The sequence below is a fragment of the Dendrobates tinctorius genome, unplaced genomic scaffold (genome assembly GCF_039654945.1).
Source record: "Dendrobates tinctorius isolate UK_male_01 unplaced genomic scaffold, ASM3965494v1 ptg000084l, whole genome shotgun sequence".
Taxonomy (NCBI): domain Eukaryota; kingdom Metazoa; phylum Chordata; class Amphibia; order Anura; family Dendrobatidae; genus Dendrobates; species Dendrobates tinctorius.
The window spans coordinates 39,387,001-39,409,039 of NW_027361752.1; the positions used below are offsets into that span (position 1 = coordinate 39,387,001).

At 43.9% G+C, this 22,039-nt stretch overlaps 1 protein-coding gene across 5 annotated transcripts in view; it reads right to left on the bottom strand.

The window, feature by feature from the left end:
• Window positions 1-22,039, bottom strand: part of HUNK (hormonally up-regulated Neu-associated kinase) — a 211,520-nt gene that overhangs the window by 134,098 nt on the left and 55,383 nt on the right. For 4 of the 5 annotated variants that reach the window (XM_073584557.1, XM_073584559.1, XM_073584558.1 and 1 more), the window contains one exon: window positions 6,452-6,511. The exons of the other annotated variant lie outside the window; for it this stretch is intronic. In XM_073584557.1, coding sequence (XP_073440658.1) covers window positions 6,452-6,511 — 60 coding nt within the window. The remainder of the gene's footprint in view (window positions 1-6,451; window positions 6,512-22,039) is intronic. 5 annotated transcript variants of the gene reach the window in all.

Consider the following 22,039-nt stretch of genomic DNA (forward strand, 5'->3'; position numbering starts at 1 on the left):
AAGTAAAGTTCGGCGTCCATACCGAACACCTATGTTCGGGCAGGGACACCGAACATGGACTTCACCGGGAAGTCCATGTTATTGTCCGGGATCGGCCCCCCGAACACTGGGTGTTTGTCACGCTGTCATGTGCATGACAGCGCAGTAAACACTTCTGATCGGCGGTAAAATCATCACCGCCGGTAAGGCAGCTGCGGTTCCCACGCTGACAAATGAAAGCGTGAGCCAGCAACTGTGAACAGAGGTGTAAAGTTTACCTCTAGTCACTTGTGTCGGCTGATGGGACTACTGCTCCATCAGCCGACGACTGCTGTCGCTAATAACAGCGAGAGCAGGAGCTGCTGATGGGAGTATTCATCAGCCACTCTAAATACATTAAAAAAACGGCATAGGTTCCTCTGCATTTTTGATAACCAACCAGACAAAACTCACAATTGGGGGCTGCAACCCTCAGCTGTCAGCTTCAGCAAGCCTATTTATCAAGAATACCGGGATCCTCATTCCAATATATTTATTATTTAACCCCTTCCTGACATGAGACGTACTATCCCGTCCACGGTACCCGGGCCCGTATGACCGGGGACGGGATAGTACGTCTACCGCGATCAGCGGCGCCCACGTGGTGAGCGCCGCTGATCGCGGCCGGGTGTCAGCTGATTATCACAGCTGACACCCGGCACTACGTGTCAGGGGCGGTCACGGACCGCCCCCGACACGTTAACCCCTTGCACACCGCGATCAAACATGATCGCGGTGTACCGGGGTTAAAGGGAAGCATCGGCAGGGAGGGGGCTCCCTCCGTGCTTCCCTGAGCCCCCCACGGCAGCGCAATGTGCAGCGCTGCTGCGGGGGGCTCCTTTCCTCCAGGCCCCCGAATCCAAGATGGCGACGGGGGCCTTCGGGGGCCTGGGGAAGCTGGCTTCCTCAGTGCCTGCAAAGCGCAGGCATGAGGAAGCCTTGTGCACTGCCTGTGACAGATTGCTGATCTGTCACAGTGATCTGTGATGTGACAGATCAGCGATCTGTCACAGGACAGTGATGTCCCACCTGGGACTATGTAATAAAGTTAAAAAAAAATTAATAAAAAGTGTAAAAATAAATTTAAAAAAATCGCCAAATAAATTAGTAAAAAAAAAAAAAAAAATATTCCCCAATAAATTCATTTTGAAAATAATAAAAAAACAATAAAAGTACACATATTAGGTATCGCCGCGTCCGTAACGACCTGCCCTATAAAACTGTCCCATTAGTTAACCCCTTTAGCGAACCCCTTAAAAAATAAAAATAAAAAACGAAGCAAAAAATAATGATTTATTATCATACCGCCAAACAAAAAGTGCAATAACGCGCGATCAAAAAGACGCATATAAATATCCATGGTACCGCTGAAAACGTCATCTTGTCCCGCAAAAAACAAGCCGCCACACAGCATCATCAGCGAAAAAATAAAAAAGTTATAACTCGCAGAATAAAGCGATGCAAAAATAATTATTTTTTATATAAAATAGTTTTCATTGCATAAAACCGACAAAAACATAAAAAAACGACCTAAATGAGGTATCGCTGTAACCGTACTGACCCGAAGAATAAAACCGCTTTATCAATTTTACCGCACGCGGAACGGTGTAAACGCACCCCCCCCCAAAAGAAATTCATGAAACGCTGGTTTTTGTTCATTCTGCGTCCCAAAAATCGGAATAAAAAGCGATCAAAAAATTTCACGTGCCCGAAAATGGTACCAATAAAAACGTCAACTCGTCCCGCAAAAAATAAGACCTCACATGACTCGGTGGGTCAAAATAAGGAAAAATTATAGCTCTCAATATGTGGTGATGCAAAAACTATTTTTACAATAAAAAGCGTCTTTTAGCGTGCGACAGCCGCCAAACATAAAAACCGCCATAAATAGTAAATCAAACCCCCCGTTATCACCCCCTTAGTTAGGGAAAAATAATAAAATAAAAAAAATGTATTTATTTCCATTAGGGTTAGGGCTAGGGGTGTGTTGGGGTAGGGTTGGGGTAGGGTTAGGGCTAGGGTTAGGGTTAGGGCTAGGGTTAGGGGCGTGTTGGGGTTCGGGTTGGAGTTAGAATTGGGGGTTTCCACTGTTTGGGCACATCAGGGGCTCTCCAAATGCAACATGGCGTCTGATCTCAATTCCAGCCAATTCTGAGTTGAAAAAGTCAAATGGTGCTCCTTCCCTTCCAAGCTCTGCTATGCGCCCAAACAGTGTTTTACCCCCACATGTAGGGTAGCAGCCTACTCAGGACAAATTGCAAAACAATTTTTGGGGTCCAATTTCTCCTGTTACCCTTAGGAAAATAAAAAATTGGGGGCAAAAATATCATTTTTGTGGAAAAAAATGATTTTTTTATTTTCACATCCGAGTGTTATAAACTTCTGTGAAGCACTTGGGGGTTCAAAGTGCTCACCACACATCTAGATAAGTTCCGTGGGGGGTCTAGTGTCCAAAATGGGGTCACTTGTGGGGAGTTTCAATAGTTTAGGTACATCAGGGGCTCTCCAAACGCACATGACACCCGCAGACCATTCCATCAAAGTCTGCATTCCAAAACGTCACTGATTCCCTTCCGAGCCCCGACGTGTGTCCATACAGTAGTTTTCTCCCACATATGGGGTGTCAGCGTACTCAGGACAAATTGGACAACAACTTTTGGGGTCCAATTTCTCCTGGTACCCTTGGGAAAATAAAAAAATGGTGACTAAAAGATCATGTTTGTGGAAAAAATACGAATTTTTTATTTTCACGCCCGGGCGTTGTAAACTTCTGTGAAGCACTGGGGGGTCAAAGTGCTCACCTCACATATAGATAAGTTCCTTAGGGGGTCTAGTTTACAAAATGGTGTCATTTGTGGGGGGTTTCCACTATTTAGGTACATTAGGGGCTCTCCAAAGGCAACATGACACCCGCAGACCATTCCATCAAAGTCTGCATTCCAAAACGTCACTACTTCCCTTCCGAGCCCCGACGTGTGCCCATACAGTAGTTTTCTCCCACATATGGGGTAGCAGCGTACTCAGGACAAATTGGACAACAACTTTTGGGGTCCAATTTCTCCTGGTACCCTTGGGAAAATAAAAAAATGGTGACTAAAAGATCATGTTTGTGGAAAAAATACGAATTTTTTATTTTCACGCCCGGGCGTTGTAAACTTCTGTGAAGCACTGGGGGGTCAAAGTGCTCACCACACATCTAGATAAGTTCCTTGGGGGGTCTAGTTTACAAAATGGTGTCATTTGTGGGGGGTTTCCACTGTTTAGGTACATTAGGGGCTCTCCAAAGGCAACATGACACCCGCAGACCATTCCATCAAAGTCTGCATTCCAAAACGTCACTACTTCCCTTCCGAGCCCCGACGTGTGCCCATACAGTAGTTTTCTCCCACATATGGGGTAGCAGCGTACTCAGGACAAATTGGACAACAACTTTTGGGGTCCAATTTCTCCTGGTACCCTTGGGAAAATAAAAAAATGGTGACTAAAAGATCATGTTTGTGGAAAAAATACGAATTTTTTATTTTCACGCCCGGGCGTTGTAAACTTCTGTGAAGCACTGGGGGGGTCAAAGTGCTCACCACACATCTAGATAAGTTCCTTGGGGGGTCTAGTTTACAAAATGGTGTCATTTGTGGGGGGTTTCCACTGTTTAGGTACATTAGGGGCTCTCCAAAGGCAACATGACACCCGCAGACCATTCCATCAAAGTCTGCATTCCAAAACGTCACTACTTCCCTTCCGAGCCCCGACGTGTGCCCATACAGTAGTTTTCTCCCACATATGGGGTAGCAGCGTACTCAGGACAAATTGGACAACAACTTTTGGGGTCCAATTTCTCCTGGTACCCTTGGGAAAATAAAAAAATGGTGACTAAAAGATCATGTTTGTGGAAAAAATATGAATTTTTTATTTTCACGCCCGGGCGTTGTAAACTTCTGTGGAGCACTGGGGGGTCAAAGTGCTCACCACACATCTAGATAAGTTCCTTGGGGGGTCTAGTTTACAAAATGGTGTCATTTGTGGGGGGTTTCCACTGTTTAGGTACATTAGGGGCTCTCCAAAGGCAACATGACACCCGCAGACCATTCCATCAAAGTCTGCATTCCAAAACGTCACTACTTCCCTTCCGAGCCCCGACGTGTGCCCATACAGTAGTTTTCTCCCACATATGGGGTATCAGCATACTCAGGACAAATTGGACAACAACTTTTGGGGTCCAATTTCTCCTGGTACCCTTGGGAAAATAAAAAAATGGTGACTAAAAGATCATGTTTGTGGAAAAAATACAAATTTTTTATTTTCACGCCCGGGCGTTGTAAACTTCTGTGAAGCACTGGGGGGGTCAAAGTGCTCACCACACATCTAGATAAGTTCCTTAGGGGGTCTAGTTTCCAAAATGGTGTCATTTGTGGGGGGGTTCCACTGTTTTGGTACATCAGGAGTTTTCCAAACGCGACATGGTGTCCGATCTCAATTCCAGCCAAAAACGTCAAATGGCGCTGCTTCCCTTCCGAGCTCTGCCATGCGCCCAAATAGTGGTTTACCCCCACATGTGGGGTATCAGCGTACTCAGGACAAATTGCACAATAACTTTTAGGGTCCTGTTACCCTTGGAAAAATAAGAATTGAGGGTGAAAAGATCATTTTTGTGGAAAAAATATGATTTTTTAATTGTATGGCTTTATGTTATAAACTTCTGTGAAGCCCATGGGGGTTCAAAGTTCTCACCACACGTCTAGATAAGTTCCTTAGGGGGTCTAGTTTCCAAAATGGTGTCATTTGTGGGGGGTTTCCACTGTTTTGGTACATCAGGGGTTTTCCAAACGCGACATGGTGTCCGATCTCAATTCCAGCCAAAAACGTCAAATGGCGCTGCTTCCCTTCCGAGCTCTGCCATGCGCCCAAATAGTGGTTTACCCCCACATGTGGGGTATCAGCGTACTCAGGACAAATTGCACAATAACTTTTAGGGTCCTGCTACCCTTGGGAAAATAAAAATTGGGGTGAAAAGATCATTTTTGTGGAAAAAATATGATTTTTTAATTGTACCGCTGTACGTTATAAACTTCTGTAAAGCCCTTGTGGGTTCAAAGTTCTCACCACATATCTAGATAAGTTCCTTGGGGGGTCTAGTTTCCAAAATGGGGTCACTTGTAGGGGGTTTCCACTGTTTAGGTACATCAGGGACTCTCCAAACGTGACATGGCGTCCAATCTGAATTCCAGCCAATTTTGCATTGAAAAAGTCAAACGGCGCTCCTTCCATTCTGAGCTCTGCCATGCGCCGAAACAGTCGTTCCCCCCCACATATCAGGTATCTGCGTACTCAGGACAAATTGCACAATAACTTTTGCAGTTCAATTTCTCCTGTTACCCTTGGTAAAATAAAAAAAATTGAACCTGAAGTATTTTTTTTATGAAAAAAAGTTAGATGTTCATTTTTTTTTAAATATTCAAAAAAATTCCTGTGACGCACCTAAAGGGTTAATAAACTTCTTGAATGTGGTTTTGAGCACCTTAAGGGGTGCAGTTTTTAGAATGGTGTCACTTTTGGGTATTTTCTATCATATAGACCCCTCAAAGTGGCTTCAAATGTGATGTGGTCCTAAAAATAAAATGGTGTTGTAAAAATGAGAAATCGCTGGTCAACTTTTAACCCTTATAACTTCCTAACAAAAAAAAATTTTGGTTCCAAAATTGTGCTGATGTAAAGTAAACATGTGGGAAATGTTAGTTATCAAGTTTTTTGTGTGCCGTATCTCTGTGATTTAAGGGCATAAAAATTCAAAGTTGGAAAATTGCGAAATTTTCAAAATTTTCGCCAAATTTCCGTTTTTCTCACAAATAAACGCAAGTTATTTGAACGAAATGTTACCACAAACATGAAGTACAATATGTCACGAGAAAACAATGTCAGAATCACCGGTATCCATGGAAGCGTTCGAGAGTTATGACCTCATAAAGGTACAGTGGTCAGAATTGTAAAAATTGGCCCGGTCATGAACGTGCAAACCACCCTTGGGGGTGAAGGGGTTAAATAAATAATTAAAAAAGACGGCGTCCCTCCATTTTTGACAACCAGCCAAGCTAAAACAGACAGCTGGGACTGGAATTTTCAGGTTGGTAAGGGGCCATGGAAATTGACCCCCCCCAGCCTAAAAATAGCAGCCCCAGCCACCCACAAAAGGCGCATCTATTAGATGCGACAATTCTGGTGCTTTGTCTGGCTCTTCCCACTTGCCCTGTAGTGGTGGCAAGTGGGGTTCATATTTGTGGGGTTGATGTCACCTTTGAATTGTCCAGTGACATCAAGCCCATGGCTTAGTAATTGAGAGGCTTCTATAAGACACCTATCCATTACTAATCCTATAGTTAAAGTCTTTTAATTGAAAGAATGATACAGACTTAATAATTCTAAATAGAACCATACTCACGTCAACGCCCATTCTATTGAATCCCTCGTCTTCTGTTCCTTTCGCCTGTTTTCCAGTACACTATATGATAAAATTAATGGTGTTATTCAAAAGTACAACTCGTCCTGCAAAAAACAAGCCATCATACTGCCATAATGGTGGAAAAATAAAAATAGTTATGGCTCTGGGAAGAAGAGGAGCTAAAAAAAAAAAAAAAGCAAAAACCGAAAATCCTAAAGTGGTGAAGGGGTTAAACGCATTCCTAAAATGTAAACCTATTCTAAGCCAGTGTTGTATGCTCTTAGAAAGGTTTCAAAATGTGGAAACTGAATAAATCTTATTCTTCCCTGTCTTGGATTCTTTCCAGCCATTTCTAAAGAAAGGAGAAGGAATCAAAAGAACACCAGGGGTGTCATAACAAGCAGGTAACAGCAATCATTCTTTCAACTTAAAAATGTTCTGTTTTGTATGATTAAACAGAGAAATGTAGTATTATTCATGGGACAGACGCTTAAGGCAAAATGCAACATTTATTACGCCTTCAACAATTGCAAGTTGTCCTGGCTCAGAGGTAACATGACATAAACCAATACAGATGAAGGTGGATTGCTTCTACCAAAGAAAATGTTCGAAAGTTCCAGTTTTGACTAATCCACCAAGGATGTTACTCTTGCAGCAATGGTTTCTATTTTCTATTTTTCAAAGTATCCATTTTTATTCCAATCCCTTTTGTTGTGAAGATATGAACAATTGATTTAAAAGAGTTTTCCATGGACAAAAGTAAAGTTAATATGTAAAAAAATGGATTTAGAAATATGTTTTTTAATTCTTTAATTGGCAAATCATGTGTCACAATTCCACCCCTCAATGTGTCTGGAATACAGTTACTGATGGCACAGCCATCCATTCTGGTGCCTGGGTGTGCTGAGCTTTCAATATTTTGATTGACAACTCAGCAAACCAATCCGAGACTCGGAGGTGCGGGCTGTCTCCAGGTGTTCAGTGCCCCAGGTGATTGCTCAGCTACTTAGCTGGACTGTTAGTCCCAAATCTCTGCCAGACGTAGCTTGAGCTACTGTGCGGTTTGTCTTTGTGCCTAGTGTTTTGCTTGATGATCTTTTGTTGCCTGACCTTGGACCTCATTCTGACCATCAGTCTATATAATCCCTTTGTTATGATCCGCTTTCTTGCTGGTATTTTGACCTCAGACCTATCTGACTAAACCTTTGTCTCTTCCCTCTGTTTATGATGTACCCTCCTGGCTTTTGACCTTGGACTTCTTAATTATTCCGACTCATGGCTTGTCTGTGAGAAATGACAAAGCGTCACATCACATTTGTTTTGTCTAGGCACATAATATAGTACACTGACAGGAGCCTCTATACGGAGCACAAAGCAGGTTCTCTGACCAATTCAAATCCAAAATTGTATTAATATGCAGTGTAAAAACATTACATGGTCAAATGACTCTAGGATTTCTGTTGAATAGAGACGAGTGGATGTTCTCAAATTTAAATTCACCAAAATTTATATGCGGCAAATAAATTTACATTTAAATCTCAATACTGGAAAATTTGTAATTGCTTGGGAAATACACATGGGTGAGAGGAGAGAGAGGACCTCACTGACCACAAGACCTTATACATTACAGGACAGAGAGAGAAAGGACACTGCTGATCATAAGTGCTTACATTCTACATGAGAGAGAGAGAGACAGAAGATCTCACCGATTATAGAGAGAGAAAAAGAGAGACAGAGGACCCCACTGACCATAATAACTTAAACTCTACAGGAGAAAGAGGACTCCACTGACCAGAAGAGTTTACACTCTACAGGAGAGAGACAGGACATTGATGATCATAAGACCTTAGGGTGCTTTCACATTGCCGTTTGAAATCTCCTGTAAAACAGGGACAAATGGGGCCATAGACTGTAATGGTGACGGGAAAGAGAGACTGTGAGCTCTGCAGTGCACTTTTTCAGGAGTGTACGCCTAAAAGAGGCGGACACTCAGATGCAGTTTACTATGTATAGACTACAATTAGTCTATTGGCCCAGTCGGTGCATGCGTACGGACCCCGTTTAGTGGGGGAGGAAGGGTCGGATGTATGCCACGATGAGGACAGAGAACGCAATGTGAAAACACCTTTAGGATGTGTGCACACGCTGCGGATTCTGCTGCAGATCCGCAGCTGTTTTGGTCCTGCGGTGTATACCATTAAAGTCAATGGAAATTAAAAACAGCAGTGCAGACGGTGCGGATTTTTCAGCGCGGATTTACTGCGGTTTCAAAACTGCAGCATGTCAATTCTTTGTGCGAATTCCGCTGCGGTTTGGCACCTGTTCCATGACAGGTGTCAAACCGCAGGGGAAAACCGCAGACTAAACCGCAGAAAAACTGCAGGATTTACCTGCGGTTTTCATCAAATCCGCACAGAAAATTCCGCAGAGCAATTCGCAGAGTGTGCACACACCCTTACACTCTAGAAGAGAGAAAGAGGACCCCACTGATCATACAGCTTACACTCTATGGGAGAAAGAGATGGAGAGGACCCCACTGATCATAGAGCTTTCACTCTATTGGAGAGAGAACCCTACTGACCGTAAGAGCTTACACTCTACAGAAGAGAGAGAGGACCCCTCTGACCATAAGACCTTACACTCTACAGGAGAGAGGGAGATAGGACCCTGCTGATCATAAGAGCTTACATTCTACAGAAGAGAGAGAGGACCCCACTCACCATAAGAGCTTACAATCTACAGGAGAGAGAAAGGACCCCACTGATCATAAGAGCTTACATTCTACAGGAGAGAGGACCCTGCTGACCATGAGAGTTTATACTCTACAGAAGAGGACCCCGCTGACCACAAGAGCTTACACTCCACAGAAGAGAGATAGAACCCCACTGACCACAAAAGCTTACATTTTACAGGAGAGAGAGGACCTTGCTGACCACAAAAGCTTACTCTCTACAGAAGAGAGAGAAAGAGGACTCTGTTGACCATTTCAAAATGTTCAAATTGCATGAAACCACAAATTTCTGGAAATTCATCTCAAACTCAGTCAGGATTTGGAGCAAGCAACATGAATCAATTAACTCTTTTTGTCAGGTGTCCACAGTTCAGACTGGTGGAGTAATGGTGTAGGGAATGTTTTTTTGTAAACCCTGGCTTCTCTGATACCTTTTGATGGATGTTTGGACAGTAGAGCTTACCTAAACACTATGGCCGACCAAATTCATTCTTTCATGACAACAGTTTACCCTATGGCAGAAGAACAATGCACCCTATCACAAGGGTCATATAGTCATAGATTGCTTGCAAGGACATGGCAGCCAGTTTACCTCACTTCCCAGTGTTCACAGGCTGCAGATGCTATTTCTTTAGAACATCTCTAGGCCGTCAGTATCTCCATCTAATTTGCAGCAACTTTGTCCCTATGGGCCAATATACCTACTGAACAATTTCAACTACTAATGAAGACTATGCCCTGATGAATTGCTGTGTTCCTAAAGGCCAAAGGAGGCCAATTTGCTGCATGATGGGTATCTCTACTAAAGGGCCTATTCAGTGATATCTCATTTGTATAATAATGCTACCACTCTGACAAAAAAGCAGCCTCCAAGGTTGAGGGTATCTTTTCACAGCACAGCATGACTAATTACATAAAAATAATGTGCATAATATCTAAATGAAAGGGAAAAGGAAGGGGGAGACAAAATGGATTTCTCCGGGGACAAGGCAGAAAGTGGAAAAAGATCTAAAGAAACGTTTATTTTCCAATAGCTCTAGTGCGATTACACAGTTAGCGTTAATGCATGTGCTGCACTAATGTCGTTCTTTGCTTAATTATTTCTCTTACATGGTCTAATGTTTGCTAATCAAGCATTATGAAGAAAATGCATCATTCTCAAATCCACATCCTCAGGCAAAGTCAATACGACGTTATTTTACATATCCCTGAATGGCATTAATGTGAATGTACTTAAGCTCTTACTACATTTAACTGGAAAATAGAAAAGAGGAGCATTTGTAAGCAATGTACATTATATCCTGCAAGCTTTTCTATCATTACACTAAATGAGTGTACGGGTGTATTTACACCATCCGACCACGGCCATTAAATAACCATTGATTGGCTACATGTAAAATGGTTGTCAGTCGATTAAATGTGTTTTGTTTTTTAACACAGGCCGACCATACTTCCATACATATACAACGGTCATTAATACAATTATTGTAAGCACATAGAATATTATTGTTCTCGGCAGCTCATCACCTGTTTATACAAAAAAGATGTGCTGCAGAGAATGATTTTTAAGCATGCATTTTGCCCACTTCTCGGCTCCCTTGCATTTTTGCTCTATTTGTTTTTATCTTGGCTTTTGATTATTTTCTAGACAAAAAATTTATCTGGCACAGTTGTAATAGACTATGTTCACCCGCTCTGCAAGACAAAATTATGGCTGTTCACTACAGTAATATACTGACGAGCAAAAGGGTAGCAATGTTTTGAACCTTTGACTTTCAGGCTCCATATCTCACCATCCATTACCGCTTCGACCATGACGCTACTATCATTTTATAGACAATCATATGATTAGTTATCCAGATTCTTGTCATGTCACTGCAATGTTACCATTTTGCTTCTAAAAACCTACCTTTTAATTTTTATTATTTTGTAAATCCACCTTTGGCTTTCACCACTGCCTGAATCCTTCTGGGCTGCTCTCGATCAGATATAAACATGTGTCAACAGAAATCTGATCCCAGGTCTCTTCCACGCGTTCCCAAAGTTGGTGCATACTGGTCAACTCACTTGGGTATCTATACAGCTTTTTCTTCAACTCTACCCATGTGTTCGATTGGGTTGAGGTTTGGGGACGGTGGGGGCCAATCCAGCACCTCTACTTCATTGTCATTGAATAATTTCTTTGCCAATTTCAATGTATGCTTTGGGTCGTTTTCCTGCTGGAACACTATGACGTCCTTTTCAAACCCATTGTGCAAGACTGTACGAAGTAACTCTTCTTGTAGGATACTCACATACAGCTCAGCATTGTGACCACCATCGATTTTGGTCAAGTATATAATGCCTTTGGCCGTGAAACAACCCCAGATCATCAGGTTTTCTTCACCAAACTTGATAGTCCCTTCAATTTCTTGATCCAATAGCCCCTTTTCCCCTTGTTTCTTCCAGACCCATTTGCACCCATCAGATCCTAGTCCATTGACTTTCGTCTCATCGCACCAAATCACTTGATTCCATCCTTCTATTGTCCACTTTTCGTACTTTTTTGCACACTTGAGCCGATGCTTCTAATGATGATATAGAAGTCGAGGCTTCTTCACCTTTTTTTGGGCCACCATTCCAGACTTGTGTAACATATGTCACACTGTGCTTGCATGGATGTCTGTGATCACACTATAATAAAGCATTAGAGCTACTTCCACTGCCGTGTTTGTCGCATGAGAATTGATACCTTGTGATAAGCCGACTTGTTGACTCTGATATGTTGCCTGGACGTCCACCTCTTGGCTCTTGAATGGATGGACGAACTTTATTTTATATTCTTCCAATTGTGACGGCACTTACATGATGTTAAATACTTGCAAGTCAAATTTATGTATGAGATAGCAAAGATGATCGTCTATAAAATGAAGCATTAGTAGATGGTGACATATGGAACCTTAACCCCTTTCTGACATTGGATGTACTATTCCTTCCACATGCCCTGGGACTTACAGTAATGCCTATGGACGGAATAGTACGTCATAGGCTCTCCCCGTGAGTGTGGCTGATCGCGGCCGGGTGTCAGCTGATTCGCATAGAAGCGATAAGCCTGCACAAAATGAGTGTCCCATAGTGGGACAAAGTGTAAAAGTAAGAATGAAATAAAAAAAAAAAAAAATTGTAAAAATATTTTAGAAAAATAAATAAAAAAAGTATTTATTCTCTCATTAAATCAATATTTGAATAAAAAAATCTAAACAATAAAAGTACACATATTTAGCATTGCCGCGTCCGTAACTACCCGACCTATAAAACTGTCCCACTAGTTAACCCATTTAGGGAACACCATTAAAAAAAGGCAAAAAACCAATGCTTTATCATCATACCGCTGAACAAAAAGTGGAATAACACGCGATCAAAATGACAGATATAAATAAACATGGTACCGCTGAAAACAAGCCACCATATAGCTCCATTACCGTAAAAATAAAAAAAGTTATAGCCCTCAGAACAAAGAAATGCAAAAATAATTATTTTTTTCTATAAAAAATTTTATTGTATAAAAGCGTCAAAACATAAAGAAATGATATAAGTGCGGTATCGCTGTCATCGTACTGACCCAAAGAATAAAACTGCTTTATCAATTTTAGCACACACAGAACGGTATAAACGCCCCATGGAATAAAAAGCAATCAAAAAATGTCATGTGCCCAAAAATGGTACCAATTAACATGTTAACTCGTCCTGCGAAAAACAAGACCTCACATGACTGTAGGCCAAAATATGGAAAAATTATAGCTCTCAAAATGTGGTGATGCAAAAACTATTTTTTGTGGAAAGAAAAAGGGGGAGACAGGGCGCTTCTAATGCGTAGGTCTGTATGGAAAGTAGATGAGTGCACAGCAAATGTTAGGCTCACCTGATAGGGTTGTGAGAGTCACAACACCTATAATCACATAAAACAGCTGCAGCAGTCTGCACGAGGTCCAAGGACTTGGTACAAAGAGAAGGCTGGTAGTGCAATAAGAGACTGTGCTGCTGTGGTAGAATTCAAGATATCTTTATTGCCAATGCGTTTCCTGAGCCAGTCCCAACTCACTTCATCAGGGCATCAGTGCTCTGATGAAATGAGCTGGGACTGGTTCAGGAAACGCGTTGGCAATAAAGATATCTTGAATTCTACCACAGTAGCGCAGTCTCTAATTGCACTACCAGCCTTTTCTTTAAAAACTATTTTTTGCAATAAAAAGGGTCTTTTAGTGTGTAACAGCTGACAAACATAAAAACCCGCTATAAATAGTAAATCAAACCCCCCCTTTATTACCTCCTTAGTTATGGAAAAATAACAAAAAAAATGTATTTATTTCCATTATCCCATTAGGGTTAGGGTTGGGGCTAAAGTTAGGGTTGGGGCTAAAGTTAGGACTAGGGTTAGGGTTGGGATTAGGTTTAGGGGTGTGTTAGGGTTAGGTTTGTGGAAAGGGTTATGGTTATGGTTGAGATTAGGGTTAGGGGTGTGCTGGGGTTAGAACTGGGTGGTTTCCACTGTTTAGGCACATCAGGGACTCTCCAAACATGACATGCGTCTGAACTCAATACCAGCCAATTCTGTGTTGAAAAAGCCAAACGGTGCTCCTTCCCTTCCGAGCTCTGCCATGCGCCCAAACAGTGGTTTACCTGCATTTATGGGGCATCAGCGTACTCATGACAAATTGTACAGCAACTTTTGGGGTCCAGTTTCTCCTGTTACCCTTGGCAAAATTAAACAAATTGGATCTGAAGTAAATTTTTTGTGAAAAAAGTTAAATGTTCATTTTTTTTAAACATTCCATAAACTCCTGTGAAGCACCTGAAGGGTTAATAAACTTCTTGAATGTGGTTTTGAGCACCTTGAGGGGTGCAGTTATTAGAATGGTGTCACTTTTGGGTGTTTTCTATCATATAGACCCCTAAAAGTGACTTCAAATGTGATGTGGTCCCTAAAAAATATGGTGTTGTAAAAATGAGAAAGCGCTGGTCAACTTTTAACCCTTATAACTTCCTAACAAAAAACTATTTTGGTTCCAAAATTGTGCTCATATAAAGTAGTCATGTGGGAAATGTTACTTATTAAGTATTTTGTGTGACATATTTCTGTTTTAAGGGCATGAAAATCTAAAGTTGGAAAACTGCGAAATTTTCAAAATTTTTGCCAAATTTCCATTTTTTTCACAAATAAACGCAAGTCATATCAAAGAAATTTTACCACTATCATGAAGTACAATATGTCATGAGAAAACTATGTCAGAATCACCGGGATCCACGGAAGCGTTCCAGAGTTATTACCTCATAAAGGGACAGTTGTCAAAATTGTAAAACTTGGCCTGGTCATTAACATGCAAACCACCCTTGGGGGTAAAGGGGTTAAAGTCAAACGTTAAAAACATTGTTGTTATCCTTTTGCTCGTCAGTGTATGTTGAACTTTTAAATGAATGTCCACTTCTAAACACCAATTCTTATTTTAGGTTTGAAATTATGGGCAGATTCTTTCTATAAGTTTTAAGAGTATGTTCCCATGGGACTGATCCGCTGCCAAAATAACATGCTATCAGGAACTTAGCAAAATTTGGACCTGGGTCTTCACCTTCATGTTGGTCAGATGTACAGGCCCTTGTAGCATTCTAGATCCTATAAAGACACATGTCTTAACCCTCTATATAGCTATCTCCCTTACCCTGGCTCCCTCCTGTAATAATGTCCCATCCTAGTCCCCTTCCTGGGAAATGCCCTCAATCCTAGCCCCCTTCCTGTTAAAATGTCCCCATCCTGGGCCTCTTCTTAGTATAATATCCCCTATTCTGGTATAATGTCACCAATCCTGGTGTAATGTCCTCAATCCTGGTATAATGTCTCCCGTCCTTGGATCTTTCATGGTATAATGCCCCTAATACTGGGACACTTCCAGTAATAATGTCCTCCATCCTGGGCTCATTCTTGGTATAATGTCTCTCATCCTGGGTCCTTTCCATTAATAATGTGCTGCCATCCTGAGCCCCCTCCTGGAATTATGTCCCCTATTCTGGGCCCTTTCCAAGTATAATGTCCTCCATCCTTTCAAGTAGTAATGCCCGACATCCTGGTCCCCTTCATGGTATAATATCCTGGTATAATGTCCCCCATCATTGGCTCCTTCCTGGTATAGTGCCACTTATCTTGGACCCCTTCTTGGTATAATGTCTCTCATTCTGAGCCCTTTCCATTAATAACGTCCCCCATCCTGAGCCCCTTCCTGGTATTATGCACCCTATTGTGGGCCCATTCCAATAATAATGTCCCCCATCCTGGGTCCCCTTCTGGTATGTTTCCTGCTCTTTTCCAACACATTTAAAAGAAGAAGAAAAAAAGATTATTCTTACTTTCCTACACTCACACCTGCGCGGCATCCACTGATATAGCTGCTGCAGAAGCCAGCAACTGACGTCAGCTTGCCTGCCATAGCGCATGATGTCACTGCGATGCGTTGCCCATCAAGGGCACGCCGGCCGGTGTCAGCTGTCAGCCTCTGATTGGTCGGCAGTGTGTATTGCAGTGCAGAGAGCTGGTGAATCCCTGTGCCCAATACAATTTAGCTGAATGTGTATCCTCGGAAACACATCCGTCTACAATGGTCGCTGGTGTCAATGGGCCCCTTCTACCACTGCACTCCGGTGCGGCTGCACCGGCAGTATGTCTGCCCCTAGACTTAATCCATTATTAAAATGTACAAAATAAATTAATGTGCTGTGAATTTTTTATAAAGCGTGTGGATCATTTTTGTAAAATCTCATAAACAATGCTGATAATTTAATTTCTGCCTTCAATCTCTGGGTCATTGGAGTTAAATATTATGTCCGCCTTTACGCCAATAGAAAGAGCATAAGGGCTTATTGAATATGTACTTGAGAAGGAAAGCCTGTAGACTTTCTGCTTGCCAGAAAGCAGTGCCCTTCTGATGATTGACAGTTTGAAACAGTGGAATGCTTATGCCACTGGTCTGAACTGCATGGTGTCTGAAGCTGTAAGCAGAGGCAGTTTTGCCTCTGCAGCATCGGAGAAGCGCAGTGGCACTGAAGTTGGTTGGATCAAGGAAGCGATGACAAGATCTATAGCAAACAGCTCAAAAGCACTACACTTCTCGCCTAAAGCTGGTTTCACATTAGCGTTTTTAGCGCAGGGCATCGTGCACGTCCATGCGCCCCTATGTTTAACACAGCGGGCGCATAGTCTAGAGTTTGCATGCACACGTATGCGTTTTCGAGTGCATGCTTTTGTTGTAGTGTGCGCCTAGGCTCGCCTGACGCAACCTGTTGCATTTTTGGGTCCGTCCAACGACGTTAAAAACCGCATGCGCACGCTAGCGCACGGAATGCGCAAAAATAACACATTGCAGTCTATGGGAACGCAGACGTGTGGATGGGCATGCGCACGCCTGCTTTTGAGTTAACATGGCTACAAACTGGTTAAAACGCATGCGCCTTAGGCCGGTTTCACATTAGCGCTTTTTCAGCGCACGCACGGCCGGGGGTAGCTCCGCCCCCGAGCCGGCTCTCTGCCCGGCGTGCCTGCCCCTTGCTTGTAGCGCCGCCTACTAGCGGACAGCGGCGCCTGCGATCGGCGCACCCTATCTTTAGCATAGGGTGCGCAGATCGTGCGCAGGCCGTGCGCTAGTTGCGCTTTGACCTGCGCTGCGCACTTTTGACGGTGCGCCGTGCGCGCCAAAATCAAACTTTTCGGATTTTGGCGCGCACGGCGCACCGTCAAAAGTGCGCAGCGCAGGTCAAAGCGCAACTAGCGCATGGCCTGCGCACGATCTGCGCACCCTATGCTAAAGATAGGGTGCGCCGATCGCAGGCGCCGCTGTGCGCTAGGAGGCGGCGCTACAAGGAAGGGGCGGGCACGCCGGGCAGAGAGCCGGCTCGGGGGCGGAGCTACCCCCGGCCGTGCGTGCGCTGAAAAAGCGCTAATGTGAAACCGGCCTAAAAAACGCAAACGCATGCAAAACGCATGATGCGTTTTTTGTATGCGTTTCTATTGCGCACGACGTGCTGCACTAAAAAACACTACTGTGAAACTAGCCTAAGAAAAAAGCTACCACTTATAGATTGCAGAGGTCACCAGTAATCTAGGCAATGATCACTAAACTGTAAAACTAAAAATTCCTTTGTCCTTGAGAATGAAGAGGATTTTTAATAATTGGTAGATTTCAAAGCTCATTGTTTTTACAAGCACTTTGCAATTTTAACCATTCAGGAAGACAAGACAACCTTTTCAACTTATGGAAGGAGGTATAGATGTTTTATAGGTTCACCCAGGTCAGAAAAAATAGCAGCACTCAATGCAAAAAAAAGTGCTAACCTTTTATTAAACTATAAAATGCTGAGGCGGGCAGATAAAAAACCAAGTTGACTAAAGCCATTTCGCGTGAACACATACTTTCTCAAGGCCTCAATATTATCAATATTATCATTTCAGATCTCAGTTTGTATCTCCAGTGTGCTTCTAGGAACGTTTGGAGCAGACGCAGTGGCAAAGTTAAGAACTAAAGTAAAGGTGATCTGTTACGCGCATGCCCTTGTCCATTTGATTTTCTTGTGCTCCACGTCAGGCTGTGCAAGTAGCCCGGCGTGCTCCCATGTAATGAAATTCCTAGGCCTTTTCATGGCTCTCAAGACTCACGCCTGTGTCTTGTTTTTGTTCTAGGAGTTTCTCATAACTCATTTAGTTTTCTGTGAAGAGTTACAGTCCACAATCATCAGAACGTCTCCTATTTGTCTGTGGTTTCCAGTCCCTGTTGTGACACTGAGTCACTTCTCACGGACAAGCCGTGAGTCAGGATAGTCAAGGAGTCCCAGGTCAAAAGCCAGGAGGGTACGTCATAAACAGAAGGAAGAGACAAAGGCGTAGTTAGGTAAAGGTCTGAGGTCAAAATACCAGGAAGATAAAAGTTAGAGCAAAGGGGCTTAACAGACGAATAGTTAAAACGAGGTCCAAGGTCAAGCAACGAAAGATCAACTAACAGTACACAACGTACAGAGAGACAAACCACACAAAAGCTGAATGTACATCTGGCAGAGGTCTGGAACTCACAATTCAGTTACAGTGGGTACGGAAAGTATTCAGACCCCTTTAAATTTTTCACTCCTTGTTTCATTGCAGCCATTTGGTAAATTCAAAAAAGTTCAGTTTTTTGTCATTAATGTACACTCTGCACCCCATCTTGACTGAAAAAAACCCAGAAATGTTTTCTCCACACATATCGCTTAGAATTATCACCAAAAAGTTCAATCTTCGTCTCACCAGACCAGACAATCTTATTTCTCATAGTATTGGAGTCCTTAATGTGTTTTTAGCAAACTCTATGCAGGCTTTTATGTCTTGCACTGAGGAGAGGCTTCCATCGGGCCACTCTGCCATAAAAGCCCGACTGCAGTGATAGTTGACTTTGTGAAACTTTCTCCAATATCCCTACTGCATCTGTGGAGCTCAGCCACAGTGATATTGGGGTTCATCTTTACCTCTCTCACCAAGGTTCTTGTCCTACGATTTGTCAGTTTGGCTGGATGGCCAGGTCTAGGAAGACTTATGGTGGTCCCAAACATCTTCCAGTTAAGGATTATGGAGGTCACTGTGCTCTTAGGAACCTTGAGTATTGCAGAAATTCTTTTGTAACCTTGGCCAGATGTGTGCCTTGCCACAATTTTGTCTCTGAGCTCCTTTGGCCAGTTCCTTTGACCTCATGATTCTCATTTGGTCTGACATGCACTGTGAGCTGTGAGGTCTTATATAGACAGGTGTGTGCCTTTAGAAATCAAGTCCTATCAGTTTAATTAAACACAGCTGGACTCCAATGAAGGAGTAGAACCATCTCAAGGAGGATCACAAGGAAATGGACAGCATGTGACTTAAATATGAGTGTCTGAGCAAAGGGTCTCAATACTTATGACCATGTGATATTTCAGCTTTTCTTTTCTAATAAATTTGCAAAAATATCTACATTTGTTTTTTTTTATAGTCAAGATGGGTGCAGAGTATACATTAATGCGAAAAAAGAACTTTTTTGAATTTACCAAATGAATGCAATGAAGCAAAGAGTGAAAAATTTAAAGGGGCCTGAATACTTTCCGTACCCACTGTAAGTCGCCTGGCATTCACCTGGGATAATGAACACCTGGAGAAAGCCAGCACCTCTCAGTCACAGATTGGATGGTCGAGCTGTCAATCAAAACACCGACAGCTCAGCACACCCCTGCACTATACTGCATGACTAAGCTGTCACTGAAAGTACTGAGAGTTTCAGCACGCTCCTGTACCAGACTGGACAGCTGAGCCATCAGTAACTGCATCCCAGATACACTGACGGGTGGAATTGTGACACCTGATTTACTTCTCTCCGGTTTCTAGTAACTTTGCTACCTGTCAGTGGAGGACCTCACCTACTTCTCTTTGGTTTCCAGTAACCTTTCTACCTGTCAGTGGAGGACCTCACCCATTTCTCTGTGGTTTCCAGTAATCTTGATACATGTCAGTGGAGGGCCTCACCTACTTCTCTGTGGCTTCTAAGGTATTGTCACTCCAGAGTTCTGTCTGCTACCTGTTCCAGTTTGCTAGGACCTTTTCTATGTGCCCGTGTTATGGTGTTGAAAGAAAATAAAGGAGCACCTGAAAGAGGACCCTCTGGGTCACGACTCCAGAGCCCCCGAAGGCGAGTGCCCAGGTGAGGACCACCCCCTATACAGGGAGTGTTAGGGACAGACCTCCAGGGGATAGAGCCGCAACTGCCAGAACCAAAGGGACGACTGAGGCAATAGGAAGCAGGCACAGACATGGACGACAGGCAGGGACCCAGTGGGATACAGGACTGGAGAGCCGGAGGAGCACAGGACCGGAGGCTGTAACGGTAGAGAAGCACAAGATGTAGCACTGCAGATAACCGAGACGGAGAGGGGTAACGCAGGAGGCAGGACCGAGGAGGGAAAGCCCTAGGGAGACTGGGAGGGCAGAGTACAGGAGAGACAGACCGAGAACCAGCAGGCAGTGGAACAGGCAGAACCAAGGCGCTAGCAAGCACGGACAGAGGAAGAGAAGGGCCTGAGGGTGCAGAGAGCACTGCAGCAGACAGCGTCACCGCATAAGACAATCAGGCGTCTTACCTGAGCAGTCGCCGGGCATAAGTAGCGGTGGGTGCCGCCATGTTGGGGGTGGGCCAGCGCGTCACCTTAGCCAGGAGGCCGCGCGCTGTGTGCTCGTGCCCGACGCCGAGGGAGCCGGAGGCCGGGCGCAGGGAGGCGCCGAGAAGCAGGAGCGCGCTGGGCAGAGCGCGCAGAGAGGTAAATAGGAGGAGCGGGAGTCGGTGCCATGACAGTACCCCCCTCTTTACGCCCCCTCCTCCTAATGTTGGAAAGGAACCACCTCATGATGCGGGGAGCATCAATATTCTCCTGGGGTTCCCATGATCTTTCCTCGGGACCAAAGCCCTTCCAATCCACCAAAAACAAAGTCTTCCCTTTAACAGTCTTTCTAGCCAAAATATCCCGCACCTCAAATGTGTTATCCGCGCTACATGGTTGGGAGGTTTGAGAAGGTGCAGAATGAAAGTGGTTAAACACGGCTGGTTTAAGGAGAGATACATGGAAGGTGTTGGGAATCTTTAGAGAGGCGGGTAATTTTAACTTGTAGGCCACGTTGTTGATCCGGCTTACGACCTCAAAGGGACCAATGTAACGTGGACCTAACTTGTAAGAGGGAATTTTCAAACTGATATATCGAGAAGCTAACCAAACTTTATCCCCAGGGCGATACGGGGAAACATCTAGCTGTCTCCTGTCGGCATACCGTTTTATTCTGAGGCTGGCACTCTCAAGGGCCTTTTTGGTCTCCCTCCAAATCTGAGAGAAGTCTATGGACAAGGAATCTGCTGCCGGCACATCCGAGGTGGGGGACACGGGAAGAGGAATGCCGGGGTGTTGACCAAAAACCACAAAAAAAGGAGATTTTGAGGAGGCTTCACTTGGATGGTTGTTGTAGGCGAATTCTGCCCAAGGAAGGAGAGAGACCCAGTCGTCGTGATGAGCATTGGAAAAGTGCCGAAGGTAAGATGTTAAGGCTTGGTTGACTTGCTCGACTTGACCATTCGACTGAGGGTGATAGGCTGAGGAGAAATCCAATGTTATCTTCAGTAATCCGCAGAGAGCTCGCCAAAAACGGGAGGTAAATTGGACTCCTTGATCCGAGACAATATGTTGAGGAAAACCATGAAGGCGAAGAATGTGACGCAAAAACATCTTCGCCAATTCGGGAGTGGTAGGTAGACCTGGCAGAGCAATGAAGTGGGCCATTTTGGAAAATCGATCCACGACCACCAAAATCACAGTAAATCGAGACGAAGGAGGCAAGTTAGTGACGAAATCCTTGGCAATATGAGTCCATGGGGTTGCAGGTACTGGTAACGGATGCAGGAGTCCCACGGGAGCATGCCGGGGAACCTTGTTCTGGGCGCAAGAAGGACAGGAGACAATAAAGTCTTGAACATCCTTGCGAAGCGAAGGCCACCAGTAATGGCGGGAGACAAGCAAGAGAGTCTTGTTAATTCCGGCATGTCCAGAGAATCTTGAAGAGTGACTCCAGCGTAAGATTTTTAATCGATCTCCACTCCGAACAAAGGTCTTACCAGATGGTGGGGAGACCAGGCTTACAGGGGCTACAGTAAGGATCTTGGCAGGGTCAATGAGATGGTTTGGACCCTCCTCCTTGTCAACAGACAGGAAGGACCGTGAAAGAGCATCCGCCTTGATGTTCTTCTCCCCGGGTTGGAAGTGGAGCTCAAAGTCAAATCTCTCGAAAAACAATGACCATCTGG